We start from the raw sequence: 22,092 nt of genomic DNA on the forward strand, positions 1-22,092 counted from the left end.
CACCTCAAAACATTTAAGCAAAATAATGGAAAGACATTGTTGGAAGGCTTGGAAAGTCAGGGACCTAGCAAGGTGGAGAAAATATGAAAATACTAGACATAACGGCTAAGTATTACCTCCAGTATTAGAAGCAGTGTTCCTCCAAATTTATTTGTTGGGCGATGCAATACTTCATGGACATCCTGCTTATGGGCTAACCACTGGAGGAACAAAATGCTGTACTAGGTCTGATCTAATACAATTGTTATGTTCTTAATGTGAAGTCCTAGGATAGCACTACCTATATATTTCTTCAAAGAGAAACTTAAGCACCTTGTCTCCCTTAACTGTCTAACCACGGACCATGCAATCTTAAATCAGAATATTATTATATTGCATTGGGTTTGACTCTGAGTGACTGTATGGACAAATGCCTGTCACCCTGACCTGTTTTGTTTTGTTTTTTGTTTTAAATATTGTCTTTTAACAGCCAGTTGACAAGTTTGTGCCAACATTTGGGGTGTCTCTGGCATTGTTGCCATGCTTGGAGTTGAACAGCACTTGCATGGAAGCATCATCTACATGAAGCAGCACTCTACTAAGGCAGTGACTTAGTATGGCCAGTATGATTTGATAATCATGGTAGCTTGTAATGTGCTTGCTCTGATGGCACAAATCATAGTGGCCAAGTATATATTACACAAATGGTGAGAAAACAGTAGGCTAAATAGACCATAATCTAACATATATGTTTAATAGCGTTAAAGTAGTCTTTGATAGAGTTCTTTTAGGTCATAGCTTTTAGTTACTTATGTGTGAACTCATCTGGTTTCACAACTGGAATGCAAAACAACTGAATTTTAATTTGGAAAATATGTGGGAACTTTACATCAAAAATACATACTGGCTCTTAAAGCATCAGCGTTTAAGAATTACTGTATTAAAACACAGGTTAAGAAATAAGAACAAAGATCCATAATTTTTCTAGTGAAACATTAGTTCACTACAGATTTGTTTTTCTAGTTTTTCTTTCTCCTAGATTAATGCTAGTGCCAAACCATGCTTTTTATTCCCCATTCTGTCCACCCGTCAACTTTAACTGACCACCATCTCTTGTCAACTTGATCTTTCTGGTCAAAGACTGGAATGCAAAGTCTGCCCACAAGCCCTGCCTTTCAAGAGAAAACAAAGAAATGAATAACCAGTTAGCTGGGGTCAATTCAAGTTTCAGTCTGCACAAACTTGAACAGATGAGTGAAATCAAGTCAGGGTGTAGCTCAGTCATAAGCTCTTATGTTGTGTTTTGCTGTCATGCAGCCAAAATACTCAATTAACCCAAGTGACTTTTTAAAAAGATATGTATGAACTCAAAATATCCCAAACATCAACTTCCCATTTAATTACAGTGTTCAGTACAATCAAAGCATGAAAAAAACAACATATAGTTATATTAAATATGTTTAATGACACAATATATTTTTTAGCACATCCATCTCAGAAGCAGACACTCTTTTGGAAAGGAGAAGCCTGTGAAGAAAGGAATGAGCAAAAATGGGTCACCGAACATTCTGATGGAGGTAAGGGCTCTAAAAGTTCCTTACATTTTCGGTGGGGCAGTCCCATTTCAAGCCAGCTCTTGGAAAACATTCCTGAGGCATTCCACATGTCCACTTTACAAGCATCCTAAGTTACATAGGACTGCTTGCCTTCCAGTATGACGAGAGAGAGCAAGCGTGAATATTAACCACAGAGCTCAGCAGCAATCTGGATTTGAGAGGGGAAGAATGATTTGGAGGTCGCACAGCCTACCTGTTAGCAACACCTTAAAGAAGCCACAATTTTCAGTTGAAAATATGCACTTGATTTAAGGAGTCATCAACAGGTATGATGGGCACTCACTCTGAATCACTTAATTAAGTTTCATTGGCAAGATCAATTCTACTTAATTGGTTTCTGTTCCAGTTATGAGGTTAGACTCTCACATGACTGGAGTACACACATCCTTTAGCCTAGGGTTTCTCAACGTGGGCCACTTTAAGATGTGTGAACTGCAACTCCCAGAGGTCAGAGCTTTGCTGGCTGGGGAATTGTGGGAGTTGAAATCCACACATCTTAAAGTGGCCCAGGTTGAGAAACCCTGCCTTAGACACACAGCCTCTCAAAATGGGGAAATGGCTCCCTTGCTGCTCTGTGTAAGATAACTCAGGGTTAATTAGTGATCAGGGTTATCTCACTGGTCAGAAACAGTACTGGGAAATCAACAAGGTGATATAGATGTAATTATGCTTCCACAGTTCATTTATCACAAGAATTCTGTGTATGAACCCAAGATGATCTTATTTTGGTACTCAGTCTAACCATGTTTCTAATAGAAGCTGAATGTTGAAAACCACAGCATTTGGAGCTAGCTTTTACCAATGCATTAAGTATACATTAATGCGTACATAATATAGAGATAGCTAGCTTAAGAGTAAAACTGATATGTAATTAAGAAATATAGGCTGGATGCACAAACTGCAAATTGAAAATGTGGCTTGCTTTTTATAGTTTGGCATGTTTGATCAACACAATCATTACGGACCGTAGAACCAAAGGTTGTGTGAACTTATACATTATAGTTTATTCAACAAGCCATGATGCAGTGTGTGGCTTAGCATAATGTATGAACGTAGTCTAAATATTGAAGTGAGACTTCTCTAAAGCTTTTACTGAGTGCTATCATGTGATAGAGGCCAGTACAATAACTTAGTCTAAAGCAAGAACAATTTCTATATTGAATAAGCAGTTAGAGCTAACAGCTTGCATGTACATATAGCTTAGATGCAAGCTCAAACTTAATCAAACTTACAAGTAAATAAGATGAGCTACAAAACCCACATACCCTAAATCCATGTGGTATTTATTACTGCACATTATCCGTAAGTATGCTATGTCAACTTGTGGCTTCTACTTAATATCTAATAGAAAGCAAACTAAAGCATAGCAAACCTGGCAGAGCAACCAGTGCAGTTAAGACTGAATCAGGGATAGTTGGGGAGGAAAAGAATGTTTACGTTTATAGTTTTAAAGCTGGTTAATGAATATGTTCCTCTCCCCTTTTAAAAGATGCACATGGGAAGATTAGGGAGAAACAACCCTGAAATCTGTCCAGAGCCAGTGTTATATTTTCACACCCACTATCTTGCAGATTGTTTAAAATGTGAAATGAAGAGAACCGAAACTATTTCCACCCATCCATCTCTTGAATGGCTGGGGGCAAATAAACTTGCAGTGACCCTGGGTAGATGGAAGGAAGGGTTTTATCACATATTCAAGGCTAAAGCAGTTGAAATCTTAGGTATGATAAAAAGGAAATAAGCAGCCTGGCTTTCCTTCCTCAAGAAAGAAACAGATTAAAGAAACACTAGTTTTATTCCACAAAAAATCAAAATGGAAATGCTGAATCTAATAAGGTATGCATTCCACCAAATTCCACTGACCTAGGAGCTCTTGACCACATTTCCCTCTAGTGGACAAATCTAATAAGCAATGGATAGATCTTGTAGACAAAATATTTTATATACAAGGCAAAAGTCCAATACATTTCTTTTCCATACGTTATCCCATTTTTTCATTACAGAAGAGTCCCCACCCATAGACATACATCCTGATATTCCAAAAACTATGCTAATGTCTTCCTCAATACATACTCCAGTTATTTTCAAGTACTACAGCCCTCAGCATTTCCAGCTGACAAAGTTCTGTCTGCGCTGGATATTACAGTCCCAGCATAAGTAAAAATTGTTGGACTAGAGTAGCTGCTGTCCTGATATAGGAAGTCTATGAAGACATTTGGAGGTACCATGTTGGAAAATGTGGTAGTACATACATAACTATTGCTTATGAGGAGGATTAGGAATTATTTATTATAATTGTGGAACTAGTGCTACAGAAATTGAAAGCTTCTGTAAACTGCCAAATCTGGGGGGAAAATACCACTCACAATGGACCCACCCATCTATATTATAACTCTACCTATTGTGACCCTCAACTCCCCCCCCTCATATTATTGTGGCTCTCAGTCATGAAAATATTGCCCACCAGGAATTAACTGAACCTAGTTAGTGAGGATATGAGCTTGTCTTTTGACTTAGAAAATTCTCCAGTAGCCTTTCCTTTAGGCCAGAATGTCTTGGGATGATGATGGGAGTTTCAATCCAAAATTCCTAGGAATGCACAAGATTATTTTTAAAATATATGTAATAATTATTAATAACAGTAAGACAGTATTATGCAAGAATTAAGTAGAGTGTAATCATGGTATGTACTTGAAATATAATCAATAATATTATTGATACCTCTTCTCTTTTTAAAACCCCAAGTAACTTGTTCCAATTTTATATAATGATGACCAAATGCATAGAGATTGATGCACAAATTTTCACCCCAAGTGAAGAAGAATTATAGGAACTCTCAATCATAAAAAATGTAGAACTGATAGTTTCCAGACAAAATTTACACACAGCACTCATCAATGGAGGCATTAAATACACATGAGTATCTTGTCATGTTACACAACACTCAAGGAAATCCATGCTCTATCTTGTTCCACTAGCCTTGCTGTTGGCTTATTGCCTAACTTATTCAGCCTTTAACTTATGACTAAGCTCAGTAACATTTGCCCATTGACAGGACTCATCCTGTAGATTTCCAACAGAAGAGAACATCATGCACCTAAAAATGAATGGGAAAAATATAACAGGTACAAGGCCATCCACAAATATGCACCTGCAACTCCCTAAACCAGAATTCCCAAGTTCATCAAAAGACAAAACAAACCTTAAACACAATTTAAACTATGTTAAACAGTCGAGCCAAGTCAGTAGCATTTTTCTGAAAATTAAATTGACAGGTAAGTGAAAACAGCAGGAAGCAGCCTACTAAATGGCATCACATTTGAGACTGAATTAAGAAAGTGAACCTTTAAAAATTTCAATTTTAGTTACTTCTCCCCACCCAAGGAATAATATGAAGCAATATACCATCTGAGAGCCAATCAATGACAAAATTAATTGGGAAAAAAATCAAACACTTTTATCAGTTGAGCAGGGAAAAAAGAGAACGGGTTTGTTGTTCTCCCCAAATAGACAAAAACTCTGATAATCTTAACAAAAATACTATCCATATTGTTTAAGAAATCAAAAGTCATCTGAACGGTGCTTGGATTTTCTCTTTATCCTTCCATTTTTAAGGACAATGCTTTAAAACATATCTTCAGACAAAAAACTGTTTAGAAAACACAGTCCAAAGAAGCATTCTTGATCTCCAAGAGAAACAACTAGACCTTTACAAAGCTTTTCTGCAAATATTAGAACACTAAATGTAAGAGGCAATCAACTGCTTGCTAGAGTTTAGGTGTTGAGGCAAAGAACTACAGGTAGTCCTTGAATTACAACCACTCGTTCAGTGACCATTCAAAATTACGATGGTGCTGAATGAGAGGGACTTGTGACTGGTCCGTGAAGTTGCAGCCATTGATTGCAAGCTGGGCGCTAGGGTACCCGGCTCGCAATTACAACATTGCAGTGGGCCACAGTCACATGATTGCTATTTGCAACTTTCCCTGCCGGCTTCCCACAAGCACAGTCAATGGGGAAGCTGGCAGGGAAGGTTGCAAGTCGCTCCAGTAAGCTGCTCCTGCTGCTTTTTCTCCCGAGGAGCCCTGCTACGAAGTATGAGTTCCCAGCAATCTCGAACTCTGTAGCACCCCCCTTGCCTGACTGCACTTCATAGCACATGCCTGCCCGCACCATCCTCCACCTGGAGTGCTCCCTAGTGGCCGCCTGCGGTCCCCACCAGCCAGCACACACTCCCTAGTGCCTGTCTGCAGCCCACCCCACCTCCCCATAGCACCCACACACCCCTGGCACTCCTTGCTTGGGACTCCCAACTTTTCCTGCTTAACAATCTGTGAGGTCCTGTGGTTACAATGGCAGCCAGGACTGCCAGGCTTGCCATGGCTAAGCAATGCAGTCATGTGACATCCCACTTTCCAACTGCATTGCTTAGTGATGGCAATCCCAGTCCCAATAGCCTTCATAACTCAAGGACTACCTGTATAGGTGCATTCTCCATAATCTAAGAGGAATGGATACACTTGCCCTGTCTCAAGATTGGTGAATTGGGGGACTCATAATTTTAATTTGTTCCATGAAAAAATGATTCATCTTGGAAGATAAGCCTTTGTGGAGGAGGAAAACAAACCCATTATGTAGGTATCCAAAAGGAACTCAAATGTTGGAAAGAATACATTCACTCCATGATACTTTCCCTCATTCTTCTTTTCTCACAATTTGCCAGCTTTTTCCCCATGATGTATAACATAACTGATTGACCATCCCATTATTGTTTTTCTTTTGGTTGGGCTGTGACTGCACATACTTAACATTTTGTTTTGAAACACTTTGATTAAAGAACCTAATTTTGCTTTAATTAATTTTAATTGCTTTTAATTAATTAAATTTAATTGATTGATTAGATTTAAAGTTAAAGTTAATTAAATTGATTTTAATTAAATTAATTAGATTACTTTTGCTTTAATTAAAGAACCTAATTTCATATATCTAAGACATTAACAAGGGCCTCGGATCTACAAGGCAATATAATGACTAAGCCAAGAAGGCACACGATCTGCAGCTGAGCTGATTGTGTATTTACCCTTGACTTTTTCAGCTTCTAAAGGCTGTAGGATGGGTTGGTGCTGATCCATTGATGTAACCAGAATGGGCTTGGACAAGCTTTTCAGCCCAGTTTTGGTAGCTCTGAGAATCAATGAGAAGGGCATCAGGACGATATAGGGGCATGAACCCTCGCAGACCTTTTTAAATATGCTCTTCACTATGAAAAAAGGAAAGGTAATATGCTTTCAAGTTGTGATCAGTACTTGGTGACTACATGGACAAAGCACAGCTTTCTTGGCTTTATATTGGTGGTTTTCTTCTGGGATGTTTTTGACTTCCTAGTCAAGCCTATAGTCCTGATATTCCCCGGGCAACCCCGCATCAAAGTGCTAACTAGGCCTGATCCGCCTCAGTTTTCGAGCACAGACAAAATCAGTGAGATGCTGCCACCTGCTGGGAGATTATGAAAAGCAGATTACAAATGAATGAATACCCCTACTTTGATCATGATTTAAGAGAAATTTCAAAAGGAAAACTGCAGTATCCAACATCGACGTTTTTAGTATTGAAGTTTGGGGGTTAAAATTAGGCACTGCAGATTGGATTCTAGGATCCAGGTGGAGTTTAAAACTATAAACCTGTCCATCGACTATGGGCATTTGATATCATTTAGATATGGAAACCACCCTTATATTTTACAGGCAGTTCAACCCATGGTTATACGTAGGTTTGCACTGAAGGACTAGCCTCAGTGTCAGGATGAATAGCCTCACAATTAACTATAAGTGGAAAGGAAGTGTAAAATGAAGAGTGAGCCATCTCACGCTCCATGTTTTTCTGCAGCTACCGCATGGGTTACCAAGAAAGGTAAACCTTCCTTGTACTGTACTGATGAAATGCAGTAAGGAACCAGAAGGGAAACACCATTCTCTGCCAACACCTTGAACATCTAGGGGGGAGATCATGTTGTGTGTATGCATTCTAATCTACGTTCACATGCAATTAATTGTGATGGCTGAATTTGTCTCAGTCCCAAAGAGAAGATTGTAAACATCTTTATAATTGCTATGTAGGATGACTGATTATGTTGGTCTTCAGTATCCATGATAAGAAAACTCTCCAGGGTGAGTTAATTGATTTCAGGACAAGCACCTAAGCTTCTTACATCTTTCAGAGACATACAAGGTCATAGATATATTCAGATAGTGACAAGCCAAGAAAAAAATAATTATTTCTAACCTCAAGATACCCTACACGGCTGTCTGCCAGAACTTTGCTTGGATAGACCTGGAAGTGAAGTTTCTACAACATTTCCCATGACCCAACATAGATGGGGGAGGTATAACAGTTTGTCTTGGCCACTGGATTTGTTGTGGCTGTAACAAATATTTTGATTCTCTTTTCTATCTAATTGCCAGTAAAAATGTAAGAGACTTACCATTCAGAAAATGACAGTGGAACACAAGCCAGTTAAACAAAGGTTTCATAGTGAAAACAAATTATATACTTAACACCAAGACACAGCAACGAGTTGCTCTGCTGCTGCCTATCCTGAGCAGTTTTCATAACAGCACTTCCCCTCACTTTTTAAGTGCCCATGTCGAAGTGGTAAATACCACATTCAAAAATCAATTTAATTAGCCTGAAAAAAGCTGGGGCAATTTTTTTGTTCTTCACTTTAAAGTAATGCAAAATGCTTCTGCAAATTCTCCTAGGCTAGGGTGTAGCTTCTTCTATCCTTTTGATTTATCATGGTTCTTGCTTCATCCACTTTTCTCACAAGATTTCTAACAAATGATAACCACACATTTTCCCAGCTTAGAGAATGAGTTGGAGGTCAGACAAGGTATATAAGTTACAGGTAGTCCTTGCTTAACAACCATTCGTTTAGTGATGGTTCAGACATATGACAGTGCTGAAAAAACTGACTTGCTACCAGTCCTCACACTGTCACGGCATCCCCACAGTCACGTGATCACAATTTGGGTGCTTGGCAACAGGTTTGCATTTCCAACCATCGCAACATCCTGCGGTCACATGATTGCCTTTTTTGACCTTCCCAGCTGGCTTCCAGCAAGCAAAATCAAAGGAGAACCATGTGATTCGCTTAACAACCATGTGGTTCACTTAATGACCACAGTGATTTGCTTAACAACTGCCACAAAAAAGGTCGTAAAATCGGGTTGGATTTGCTTAATGACCGCTTTGCTTAGCAACTGAAATTCTGGTCCCAACTGTGGTTGTTAAGCAAGGACTACTGTACATTAGTAGATGGAGGTTGTTACCGCTTTTCTTTCTTTAAGTAATGTAGTACTTGTCACATTAATGCTCTTTTTTGAACAATGAGATCTCTACAGGTTGTGGTACAGATGTTCTTTAACCGTGTACATTATGAATCATGCCCAGAAGGCATACAGTAGATTTGGAACCAAATGGAGACAAACAGTTGGGATGTGTCTGGGGAATTACTGCTGAGTAGATAAAGCTTGTTCTGCATCTAAACAAGGTCCACCTAATTCTGTATCATGTTATCAGTTGTGTCCCTGCTTTTTCATACCTGCTTTTTTCCCTACTTTTAAAAAATGCGAGGGTCAGGTAATTTGCTTTTCCTTATGTTGAAAAGTATAACTGCACTGCTGAACATTGATAATGTAAGGTTGGGAACTACTGAAGACTACACAAACAAAAACAAGGCCGAGAGCCCTTTGTACCCCAAACGGTGCAAGGCTGCTACCACTGTCTTTTTGGTAGATATATTTCTAGATAAAAGAACACTGTGCAGCTTTCCAGGAGGGGTTATTTCTTCTCTTCAAACATGACATGTTGGATCAGCCCTTCTCAACCTTTTGACCCTGGAGGAACCCTTGACATATTTTTCAGGCCTTGGGGAACCCTTACATGTTCAGGCTCAAATACAGGCCAGAAGTTACAAAATTACTATATTTGTTTCATGTGTAGGCCTTTATGTATGCATTAATAGTGTTCTTAAACTAAAAGTAAAGGATGAAACTTACTTCTTTAATGTGAAAGTGCCCTAATTTGAAATATTTTTAAAAATAAATTGTGATCTCTCAGGGAACCCCTAGTGACCTCTTGCGGAACCCTAGGGTTCCACGGAACCCTGGTTGAGAAACCCTGGTCTAGATATTTTGCAAATGCATTTGCTGCAAAAAAAAAAAAAAGTATAACACAGCTCTACCCACACCTAGGATTGTTTCCTTAAGTACATTTAATTGAAAAGGTGACTGCTGCCCAAATTAATTCCACTACAGTAAGAAATATGGCTTCCTCATTTTCTCTTGTTCTAAATTATGCACATCTGGAAGGCATGAATCATAAAAGTGATGTTACAAAAACATCTGTTTGTACTGTGTAGACACCAGTCCAGTGTGATTAGGTGATTGCATTGTTTAGTGCGTTAACTCCCTTTCCCTAGAGGCAAAACAGTTTATGTCCCACATTACATTTTGAAAACTCAGCCAATGCTGTCTTTATAATGGCAGTAGTGGAATGCTGGCTTCCTTTGGGCAAACATTAACATTAGCCCATACTCTAGTTATACAATCCAAAATCAACATTGCAGAATTTAGTTTTTCTGTTCTACTACAACACTTATATTCCATTGTTTCTAAGCAAACTATGACATTTGCTTATCCTCAAACTCCAACAACCTCACATTCAGGAATTAATCTGACAGTCAGAAAAGACTTGCCAATAATAAAGAACCTGCAACTTTCTAAGGTAAATTATAAATCCAGCCAGAAAAAGAGAGAATGAATAGCAATGAGTGTTATATTTCCTAGACCAGTTTTCTTAGCCAGCCAGTTGTGTGGACTTCAACTCCCAGAAAGTTCCAGAGCTGAGATAAAATCCTTTGGCTTGATCCCTGGGAAATTTCTGAGAAATTTATAGGCTAATACTTAATCCCTCAATCCCCTATATATACACGTGGTGTAACTGATGAAAGCTGTACCTTCTATTGTGCCGAGAATAGGATTTCCATCTATCTCACTCACAATCCCCCCCAATAAAATAATATGCAATATGGCATATAAGCCACCCTCATGTCGAAAGTAATATTGTTACCTATAATGGCAAATGGATGCTTTACAGCAATTACGTCTTTTGTGGCCCTCAATATGTTGTTGGACTCCAAAACCTACAAGTAACAATCACTATGGCCATTAAGATTTTATACTCTAACATCTATAAGCTCAATGTGCCAATGTATACTTTATTCGCTTTGCCTGGAAAAGCAAGGCGTCTTTTCATTTTTTCATGGAGGTTAGGTCTGTCCAGGCCTATTAAGACTTGAAGGTTCAATGTTACTTATAAGTTAGGTACAACGTGCCTCCAAATACTGGGTGCAGAAGAACAGGAGAATGAAAGGGGTATGTCTCCATTTTATACTTGTGAGCACACCAAAAACTAACTGTGGTTGGCCACAGTGAGAAACAAAATGCTGGACTAAGATGGGCATCAGTCTGATCTAGCAGGGTCATTCAGATATGTCAGGTGTTGCATTTTACTTCTATCTAGCACAGTGCTTATAATTCCTACTAAATAAATGTTGAAGAGTACTAGCTGGAATTCAGTCATTAAAGAATAGACTTAGTTATAAATATTGTTTATAAGTATGTCCTGAGGACAATACAGCCATTTGTAAATGTCAGCAGCAACCTTCTCTTCCTGATTATTTCAATTTTTATATGAAACTCAAAGACACAGATTCCCATTCTGCCCTACAATAACAGTTAAATAAATGGAAGAAAATTTAGGGTTCAACTCAAGATGAAGGTTTACTAAGGAAATTGCTCACCACTAGATGGAGCTACAAACAAGTAAGAATTGCTATAAAATTAGAAAAAAGAATGACAAGACCATAGGTTATCCTGATATATAAAAGATAACCAACAATTAAAAAAAATCAACTCATCCATTCCTATTCTGACAGTGTCTTACAAGGTTCCATTATACTATCTTGTCCAAAACTGATGCACATGTGACAACTTTACTAGCAAATGTTACAGTATAGAAAACAATAGAATGGGAGAGAGAACATATCTGTACTTCTGAAAAAAACCAAAAAGTCTTAAAATGGTCCATCTTTAATGGGACTTTAGCATTTTTGGCAGTTCATATCACATCTCTCAGGATTCAGTTTTCTTCAGCTTATCTCTGTTCAAACAAGCCATTAATTTGTCCTATTCCCATGCATGCTTCTTGATATCCCTAATATTTCTAATGGAACATGTTTAATACATACACACAATTTGGAAAGCCAATTTGTCTGTCTGTCTGTCTGTCTGTCTGTCTGTCTGTCTGTCTGTCTGTCTGTCTATCTATCTATCTATCTATCTATCTATCTATCTATCTATCTATCTATCTATCTATCTATCAAATTTGTCACCGGCCATCTCCTCCCACTAGAGGATACACCTCTAAATACACCCTGGATTACATAGATTGTAAGAAACAAAATACATGAATACTTTTTTTTAGCATATCCAGATATTAGACTATAGACAAAGTAATTCTTTGTTATATTTCATATTCCTCATGTGAATAGCTTTATTTGTGAGCTGAAATTTCTGCTGAAACTTGGACCCTAGCTCTTCCAACAAACAAAGCTATTCTTTTGATCCAAAGTCCTGCGCTCTGCCTCCCCTGCTGCCCCCAGCCGACCTTTGCCGCCTTCTTCCTCCTGCCGCTGACAAGAAGCACCTGGCCTGGCCCTCTGCGAGGCAGCGGCTGGCCGCAAGAAGGCCTTATGCAGCCAACAACTGCCTTGAGAAGGGCCAGGCCAGGTATGCCTCAGCAGCAACGGGAGCAAGAAGGTGGTAAAGGGAAGCTGGGGGCAGCAGGGGCAGCAGAGTGTGGGCAGCAGGGCAGCAGGGGAAGCAGGGCACAGGGTGGCAGGGATGGAAGAGGTGGCAGGGGCTGAGGAGTGCACATCAGTGGGGGCTGAGGAGTGCAGGGTGGCCAAAAGGGAAGAGATGGGGGGAGACAGGCAGATGGGGGGAAGTTGTAAATGTGTGTGGGCTGCCAAGCACCTGAATTTTGATCACATGACCACGGGGGCACCGCAACCACCGTAAGTTTGAAGACCAGCCATAACTACCATTCATTCAGCACTGCCATAACTTTGGTCACTGAACGAATGGCTGTTAAGTGAGAACTGCCTGTCAGCATGATGAGTGGAGAGGCCTGTGCCACCTCCAGCTTTTGCAGTTTTATTCAAAACTCTCTCCAACATGTCTCCTGCAAGAATCCAGCAAGCAAGTGAATTGCAGACCAACATCAGCTGCAGAACAAGGAAAATGTTTAACTGGAATAATGTAAGCTCTCCCCTCCATCAGAAGCGCAAGCCCAGTATGTAGGCACATTGGTGCAGAGGAGGCATGGGCTAACTGAGGAACTGAGTAGTGATTCAACCTGGGACATTCCCCATATGAAACTACATTCTACCACTGAGTTGCAGCCCCTTGTAAAACTCAGTAAGTACTTATATGTATGCAGGTAGAGTAGGCTGAATCAGACTGCATGCTCATTCATGTAGAGCCCATCTTGGAGCACTAAGAGCGATGGTAGGAAAGGTATGTACTAAGAGCTTTACAGAAGTCTATAATTCAGCATCAACGTGCAGTTTGCCCATGCTGCTATATCCAAAGGGGATATAGACAGGAATGGGGTGCAATAATTTGCTATGGCATATCTCCATGAGGAACAGACATAAGCTTGAGAATTTAGACAGCTGAACATAACGTTGTGCAATTAACCAGTTTACAGATCTTTGGCAAAGGTTGCAGGTACCTAAGTTCTTAATACATTTTCTGTTATTTAACTACATTCAGAGGCTCACAACTGAACAAAATTTTCATTGAAACAGGTAACCATTTCATAGAAATGGAAAGGGCAAATTAAGCTAATGTATCTACCCACTTGCTTGGTCAGTGCAAAAATCCAAAGCAAAGCATCCACAAAAAATGGATGTCTAGCCTCTGCTTGAAAATATCTAGGGAATTGGATCCCATTACTTCTTTGGGCACTGGTTTCACTATCATATTGCTTAGTCAAGTATATACCTTGCTACAAAACAGAAGTCTATGTAAAAAACTATTATTATTTTGTTATCATCACCGGCTGCTTTTTCTGATCCTTACTCTTGGAACCAAAAACTTGGACTATCTCATCAATAACCAGAAGAAGCTACCATATATTTGTCCAATATATTCTTAATATATTGCACCATTTTAACTATGTTTGATGGATGGAGCTAAATCAAAATCAGAGAATAAATGCGATTTAGGTAACAGTTTTGATTGTACTCACCCACTTGTAATATCATCAGTCCTTATATTTTTCCCAAGGACATCTCCATCACTCATATAACCTGTAGCATCCATGTTGATTCCTTCAAGATCTACTTCATCCCCTCCTTTGTCTGTGATATCCATGTGGCAAACATTATTGTCCCGAGATGCTGGCTGTCTTCTCAATGGTGCTGAATACATGTAACGCCCTGGTTCTGTGTTGATGAGTCGGCTGGCATTGGCTCTTGGTGGATATCCATTACCCACTGATGGAGCATCACCTGCCTGAAGACGGGGACTGGACTGCCCAAGTCTCCAAGATAAGGGTGTTGGCCTGCCTGTCAAACTGAGGATGCTGCGCCCGCTTATTTCAGTGGTGACATTAGTATCAAAGGTGGTCTCCAAGGTGCTTAAAATAAGAAAAGATTCAAGGTATAATACATTTCAACAAATAACTGGATTTATGGCAAATGTTAGAAATATCTTATTTAAATAATAGATGTCTGGAATGAAAGAAAAGCAAGACAGGGTTTTTTTTGTTTGTTTTGAACTTACTGATAAACTACGGGGCAGAGGAATATTAAACTTTGGTGAAGGCAGGCAACACATTTAGTCAAGGCAACCTGCAGAGGTCCATTTAATACTTGTATACTCTAGGTACAATCATGTTATAGCGCTTCCTTGATGAGACCTTTTGCTGAAGATCTCAACCATAACTATTCATTGTTAATAACTGCATTTTATACCTATGTTATACAAATTTATAGTGCTGTGATCTCCTAAAACAATAAATGACTTTGTGGAATTCCAGTGAATAAATCTATCAAACTGCTCTCTGTTAGGTCTCTGCTGGCTCCTGTTTTTATGCAAGGAATGGGGAGTAATGAGGTGTCACACACAAGTATTTACAGGCAGTCCTCATTTAGTGACCACAATGGGGACTGGCAACTCGGTCATTAAGCAATGCAGCTGCTAAACCGCAACTGTGCTTATGATCTTACTTCAGCTTTCCTTTGCTTTACAGGCCTGCGAAGGTCATAAATGCGAGGACTGGTTGCAAGGTTACTTTTTCATAACTGTCATAACTGCAAATGGTTGCTGTATGAGACAGTTTCTAAACAAGGACTACCTCTATTAGTTTGGTCTGGCACACCCAGAGGAGGCCACCTCTTCTTCCTGTTACTGGAGGTATCCTTTTTGCAACTTCTTTTGTCCTGAAGATCCCACCTCATCCCAAACCACTATTTCAGATCATAGGCTGGGCCTACCTCCAATGCTGTCCTGTCATTGCTTTGGCAGTTCTATCCACAGAGGAGTGGTGGCCATGCTGGTGGAGAAGGTTGTCCTGCTAGCTTAGATTCTCCCCAAATGGCCAGCTTGGGGTAATAACTGGAATATCCCCTTTGAAATGCACAGAGTGGGGATGGTGGCAACTTAGCACCAGGAAACGAAGACATTAAAGGCCAGAGATCTGCATCTGGATGCAGCAGGAATTTTGTTCTCTCATTTTCTTTATTGCAAGGCACACTTCATTCCCTGCCAAGTTTGCTGTGGTTGGACACTGTTTCCTATCTCTGTCTCTCGTCTCTGAATGAGCCATACTTTTGTAACCTAATGGCTGCCAAGCACATGGAAGGCCCAAGTGAAGCTAGTCTCACCTCATCTTCTGTCCACTGGGGTAGGCAGAAGCAAGCCACTGGGAATTAATATAAAGGCAGCAAACAGAATGAGAGAGGTCAGCCTGGATAACGTGGAAGTACTGGCTAGTATGACCAGTGAGTGGGTAATAAAGAGGTGAAGACCCCACAACAAGAAATGTTGGGGTTGCAAATCTTGCAGCCACCCTTAGCAGCATGAGTCATGACAACAATCCAGCTCTGAGTGTGTAATCCACATAGCTGGATTAATGACAGACTGCTCCCACTCTGCCTGAACAAACCAAAAGTCACCTTGTCCAGCCAAGGGAGTGAGACTCTCAATTTTTCTTGCAACCCCCCTGAGGCATTTGAGACACATAATTTAAAATCCCTGCCATGGGATTTTGCCTACCTGTTACAGGTAGGACTTTCATGTCAGTATGGGTGGAAATCTGTTCTGATCCACTTGCCTTGACTATGCTAAATCTGGGACACTTTTCTTATAAGGGACATGCTGTACTAATACATTTCAGCCTATTATTTCTTTAGATTGACCGTTGCAACACTAGAACCTCTGTAGGCCTCTGAGCCTAATGATCCCATGATAGTGATCATTAAATCCAACTGATTCCAATGTTAAAATTTAAGGAATAACATTGCCGTGCTGTGAGCTTATAACTTAACTAGGAGCTGAATTAACTGAAAATGTTATGAAGCCTTTCAAATAGTGAATTCATTTTAGGCTGAGTCTGAAGCTTCTTTTCTTAATTTTTTTGTGGTTATGGCAGAAGGCATCTTTGGAAATATCTCTACTGAAAAATCCATTTGGCTTTGTGCTTCCAGGTTTTAGGTGGGTCTTAAGGACTTTTCAGTTGTGTCAGGCCCTTGTGTTACATTACTGATGGCTTTTTTGTATTTTGTCTTCCATTTGCTTGTTTGTACTTTTGGAATTTTTATTGTATTTTTTAAAAACTAGGAGGGCTTGGGTGACATATGTGTGTTTGTGTAAATAAAACTCTACAGTTAAATCATATTACTTCTTTGATGTGGTTTCTTCCCAAGCATTTTGCTGATTGCCTAAATTGGTAATTTCATTAAGTTCTATAATGTAACAATAGACAATTCTGATTTCTATTTGAAATATTACTAGTGAAACTTTTGCACTGCTTTTAAAAAAATATGACCATGCATACCTCATTAATAGAATTATAAGGCTTTGTTTATCCAAAGACCAGGTAGGAATTCAAGTTATGTGCCTTATCAAACAGGTCAAATGAAGTTCAGCCGCTTGTTTAAACACAATAATGTAGATCTGGTTAAAATACGTTAAAAGACTCTCAGAAGTAAACTTAGGTAACATTTTAAATAGTAACCTTTGCACCTTCGTTTCTATTCAAACATACCTAAAAAATATTTAACAAATATTTTTCCAAGGCTTAGCTTCTATACATAGCCCTCTCTGAACTGGTTTATTCCAATACCTAAACTTACTCTTCATTAATCTCAGTTATGCCCTAATATGGTACAGATTCTAGTTTTTCACATTTAACAAAAACAATATTGAAGTGCAGTGCATAGTCAAATTAATCTTTGTCATTAGTCATTTCTAATAATCTCTCAGAGGCAGAAAGAGAGTCAAGGATAGGCGATGTAGTTCTATTCCTGTAAAGAAACAATTCATGCCTCTTACCTATGGGAGACCTGAGTTCCTCGTAAGCTAGACATGGTCTCTTCCAAGTTTTGCCGAAGATCAGCTATATTCTTGACAGTTCGTAACCTGCGGGTTTCTGGATCTTCCCCTATGGAAAAATGTAACTTTCAGTTAAGAAGTAACTAGACTTTATCAGCATGGTGTGTGCACGCACACACACACAGACTTCACAGTTCCAACTCAAAAATAATTTTCTATTTTTATATTATCTAAGACCCAGGATTCTTTTTTTCTTTTCTTTTGTTTTTTGCTAGCTGGTGCTCAATCTTGGGCTGAATAAGACATGGTAGGGTATTATCGATCTGATGAACACAGGCACCTCTTGTACACTAATCTGAATCATGTTTAAAATCCAAAATTATTTATGAATATATTAATTTTATCTCACTTTCACCATCCCAAAAGCAATCTCAGGCTCTTACTGTTATGTTTGTATTCTAGTCTTACAATCAGCATAAAGTAGTTCCAGAGGACAACATGGGTTTGAAAAATCCTGCAAGTTTTCTATCCAGATTCCCATCTCTCCCAACACACACTTTTATCATCTCTGGAGATATCTGATGTACATTTGAAACAAATCAATCTTATTGTTTCTGAAGGAGTGGCTTCTCTCAAATAAAAGGGTATTAAACACTTCATGGCAAAAATGTACACTGATTAAAGCTAGCTTTTAACATTCCAAATGCAAGAACGATCTTCAGGCAGTCTTATATTAGAATACAGGGCTTCGTAATTTCAGGCAGATTGGAATATAACATTTACTATAAATTTGAAATGGAAGATTATGTTATCTACCAGGCTGCATCCTCTCAATAGAAAAGTACTTGGGAAAACATAGAAATACTGGAGTGCAACAATCTGATAAGGATATCATCTGGATGCTCTCTAGAAAATGAACAAAGGATATCCATTTTAGAATGAGGAGTCATGCAGGAATTACTTCAATGCGCCACCTAAAATTCATCTTTAAAAGGACCTGCATGTTATAACCCCAGAAACAGATCACGGCAATTGTTCACTTTTTATGTTTCCAAAAGGAGAGCAGTCCTTGCTCCTTTACCTAAATAAGCTTTAGTCACCTTCAGATCAAAGCATATCTGTTCAGAAATTTCATTTCATTCAAGAGGTTTTCCTCAAAGGTAAGCATGTAGGGAGTAACACAACCTTAGTCTGCAAAAACGTTTTGAGTGACCATTGCAAGAGTCAATTCTGCACTCTACATGCTTGAAAAAACCTCTTCTCCGTGCCACTTATTTCAATGTATTTTATTTAAAGTATTTTACCCTGCTTTTTGGGTGTGTGTATTGAAAATGCACTTAAAGTAGTTAACGGAAATAGAATACATTTTAGACATCAGTCAATCAGAAGTGTCAGCACCAATTAATAAATCAACTGAATCAATCCAGCAAAAGGCAAAGGAAAAAGCTACAGCTGCACCCGGAAACAGAAAGAAATGAGGTTAGACGAAATTCAGGCCACAAGTAATTCTACAAAGGGGGAGCAGCCAGTGAGAAATGAATATACTGGCTTGGCTTCATAGGATCCAGGTGGGATACAAAGACGCGGAGACAAACCTCGTTTGCTCCTCTCACAGACTGAGCAAATTCGTGCAGGAGTAAGAGGTCTTAAACCCTTTGTTAATATTTGCCCTACATCCAGTTTTAAGAGGAATTTTGGGAAACTTGAAAGGGCCCTTTGTGACCTTGATTTTGAAACCTTAGTAATCCTTTATTTAAAATGTTAATCTCTCTCTTTTTTTAAAAAAAATCTAAGATTACTGCAGAGGAGACTGATATGAAAAAGTTATAGTAAAGAGTGCTAACATTTGAGGGCAAGAATAGTTGGCAGTTTGAAAGAGCTGATACCTGCACAGTAGATTTCTGCCCATTTCTTTTGACTAAAGATGCTTTTTTAAAAAAAAAAAATACAACTTTCTGGAATCATGGAAATTTTAAACCCAGTTTACATTCTATGCAAATTAGCTCTGCATCTTGTCAAAATTAGTGATTTTCCTCCCTTGGCAATAAGAGCAAAGAGGTATCTGCTTCTTTTGCATTATTTGTATTAAAGACATAATTGTCGTGGTGCCTCAAAAGAGGAAATTAGATGGATATTTGATTTTTAAAAAATCTAGAGTAACATTTTCCAAAACTAGGAGTTTTACTTATCTCACTTGGGAAAATATCTCTGAGTTTAAAATTCCATAGTATCTCCTAGTCTTGGGAGTGGGGGAAAATATTCTTCCTTTTTACATACATATTTTCCATACCAAAGTACAAGACTTCCCTATTTTGCTTTTGTACTTAAAAGGAAGACTCAGCAGGAGGTAGCTGTTGGCTGATTAGAAACTAAGCAGGTTTGTTCCTGATTAATAATTGGATGAGCACAATCTGGGAAGTCCAGGGCTGCGGACTAGATAGGAGTTGCAAACGCATCACAGAAGAAAGCATTTGGATATCATTTCCACATCATGCCATGAAAACTGCATGGATGTGCCCATGTTACTCTCTGTAGGAACCAAATATGACTTACAGATGAGTGTTTTATAAAAAATAACTTTTGAACAAATATGCCTTTTCAACAACTGAAAAGAAATATGTGATCTGGATTTGGGGGCGCTAACATCAGTCCCCTGCCATGGACAGACCATTCCCTGTTAGTCCTAAAGTTCTCAGCATCTGCCCCTCATTGCAGAGAGGTAGGGCCTATTACATCAGCCTGCCCCAGGGACCTGATGGACCAGTGCAATTTCAGAGGGAACTTGGATTTTTTCCTGAAGTTCTGGCATGCAGTTTGGCAGATCCCCTCGGTGCTTGGAATAAGAAGGTGATGGGGGTGCTGGACCAAAATGCCCTTTACTGTAGGAGGTGAAAGTGAAAGGTCCCCTGTGCAAGCACCGAGTCACATCTGACCCTTTGGAGGGATGCCGCTTTCGCGACGTTTTCTTGGCAGACTATAGCGGGCTGGTTTGCCACTGCCTTCCCTAGTCGTACTTACTTAGTACTTACTTACTTACTTAGGGGGGCCTTTGCATATATTTGGCTTGTGCACCAGTTGCACCCTTTCCTAGACTGGGAGGCCTTGCTCACGGTCACTCATGCCTTATCATTTCCTGGTTGGATTACTGCAATGTGCTTTACATGGGACTGCCCTTGAAGACCACTCAAACGTTACAACTGGTCCAGAATGCAGCGGTGCGCACAGTATTGTGTCTCATAGGTTTGCCCATATTACACCTCTGTTGTGCAAGCTGCACTGGCTCCCAGTTTCCTTCCGGGTACAATTCAAGGTGCTGGTTATTACATTTAAAGCCCTACATGGCACGGGACCTGATTATTTGCAGGACTGCCTCTCCCTATGAATATCTGCCCATTCCACTAGGTCAGATAGGGTAGGCACACTCCAGGTCCCTTCCCTGAAATCTTGCCACCTAGTAGGACCTCAGAAGCATGCCTTTCCATGGCTGCCCCTACCTTGTGGAATACCCTCCCCTTGGTGATTCGGCACCCCCCCCCCGACCCTTTTAGCCTTTGGGAAGGCCATCAAGACCTGGCTTATTACCCAGGTGCTGGGATAGGACAGGATGGGATGGGACAGGACAGGACAGGACAGGACAGGACAGGACAGGACAGATAGAAAATACGGAGTGAGGGTAACTGGAGCTTGCTGCGGGGCATCCCAAGGGGAAGATCAAGTTTTTGTTTTCTTGCTTTACTGTTTTACTGTTTTTATGGTTATTGTTTTTATTGTTGTTGTGAGCCACCCAGAGCTATTTCAGATGGGCAGCCATATAAATCTTTCAAATAAATAAATAAATAAAATATAATTGAAATTCGCAGCTAGAGGCTCATGTATTCATTAACTTAGGTCCATGTAATTCAGCCTTCTCAAACTAATGCCCTTTAAATAAGTTGAAACAGCAACTTCTAAAATTCCCAGGGAATGGTGATATAACTGAATTTATTGAATGTATCTCTGGGTTGAAATGACAAAGCTTGTCATAGTTGGGTCAGCTGTAGGAACACCAAATCTCATTCATTATCTTTAACTGCTTCTTCTATACCCATACATGCTTTATTAAAAGTCTGCTATTTAGAAAACTGCTGAATAGCACTAGCCGCTTATCTTCATGAAAATATTGTTATTCAGACTTCACATTTGGCTGAATAACATCTGTAGAATATTAAAATCTTTATTAGTCTTTTGTACACTAATAATCTGGGTGGATGATAAATTAGGCTCAACTATACAAAAACTGAACACTAGAGTGAGTAACTTACTGGATGGAGGATTAATTGTGAGAACAGAAACTGTTGGAATTTCCCAAAATCTGTGTATCTTCTAAGTTACTAGCCAGTCTCCTAAAGATAGATCAATCTAATTACCCAAATGTGGAAAAACTAATTAGAAAGGCAAGAATAATCAAATGAATATCATATGAAATAGAATAATTCTGAATCTTCAGGCTAAATCACAAAACAAACCTTCTGAAAAATGTTGAGCACCAACTCTGATAAAGAGCATGTTGAATTACTAACTGCCTTTCCACCCTTCAGATTCAGAGGGTGCTGTTTATTACCTTTAAATTCACAATAAAGCATGGGGAGCTGTACCCTCTAAAATCTGTTAAGCTGAAGATACTTAAAAGAGTTTAGAGGTGTACAGATAAATCCTCTACATGGCCATTTAAAGCTTAAACGTATATGACATTGCAGCCAAGTGAGAATATATTGCTTATAGCTTCGGTGGCGCTGCGGGTTAAACCGCTGAGCTGCCGATCGGAAGGTCGGCGG

The 22,092-nt window shown here is 39.4% G+C and overlaps 1 protein-coding gene across 4 annotated transcripts in view; it reads right to left on the reverse strand.

Annotated features, from left to right (window-relative positions):
• Window positions 1-22,092, reverse strand: part of NAV2 (neuron navigator 2) — a 307,499-nt gene that overhangs the window by 126,417 nt on the left and 158,990 nt on the right. For all 4 annotated transcript variants that reach the window (XM_063289573.1, XM_063289572.1, XM_063289571.1 and 1 more), the window contains 2 exons: window positions 17,279-17,387; window positions 13,971-14,360 (listed from right to left, as the gene is read on the reverse strand). In XM_063289573.1, coding sequence (XP_063145643.1) covers window positions 13,971-14,360; window positions 17,279-17,387 — 499 coding nt within the window. The remainder of the gene's footprint in view (window positions 1-13,970; window positions 14,361-17,278; window positions 17,388-22,092) is intronic.

This window comes from Candoia aspera, chromosome 1 (genome assembly GCF_035149785.1).
Source record: "Candoia aspera isolate rCanAsp1 chromosome 1, rCanAsp1.hap2, whole genome shotgun sequence".
NCBI classification, from domain to species: Eukaryota; Metazoa; Chordata; class Lepidosauria; order Squamata; family Boidae; genus Candoia; species Candoia aspera.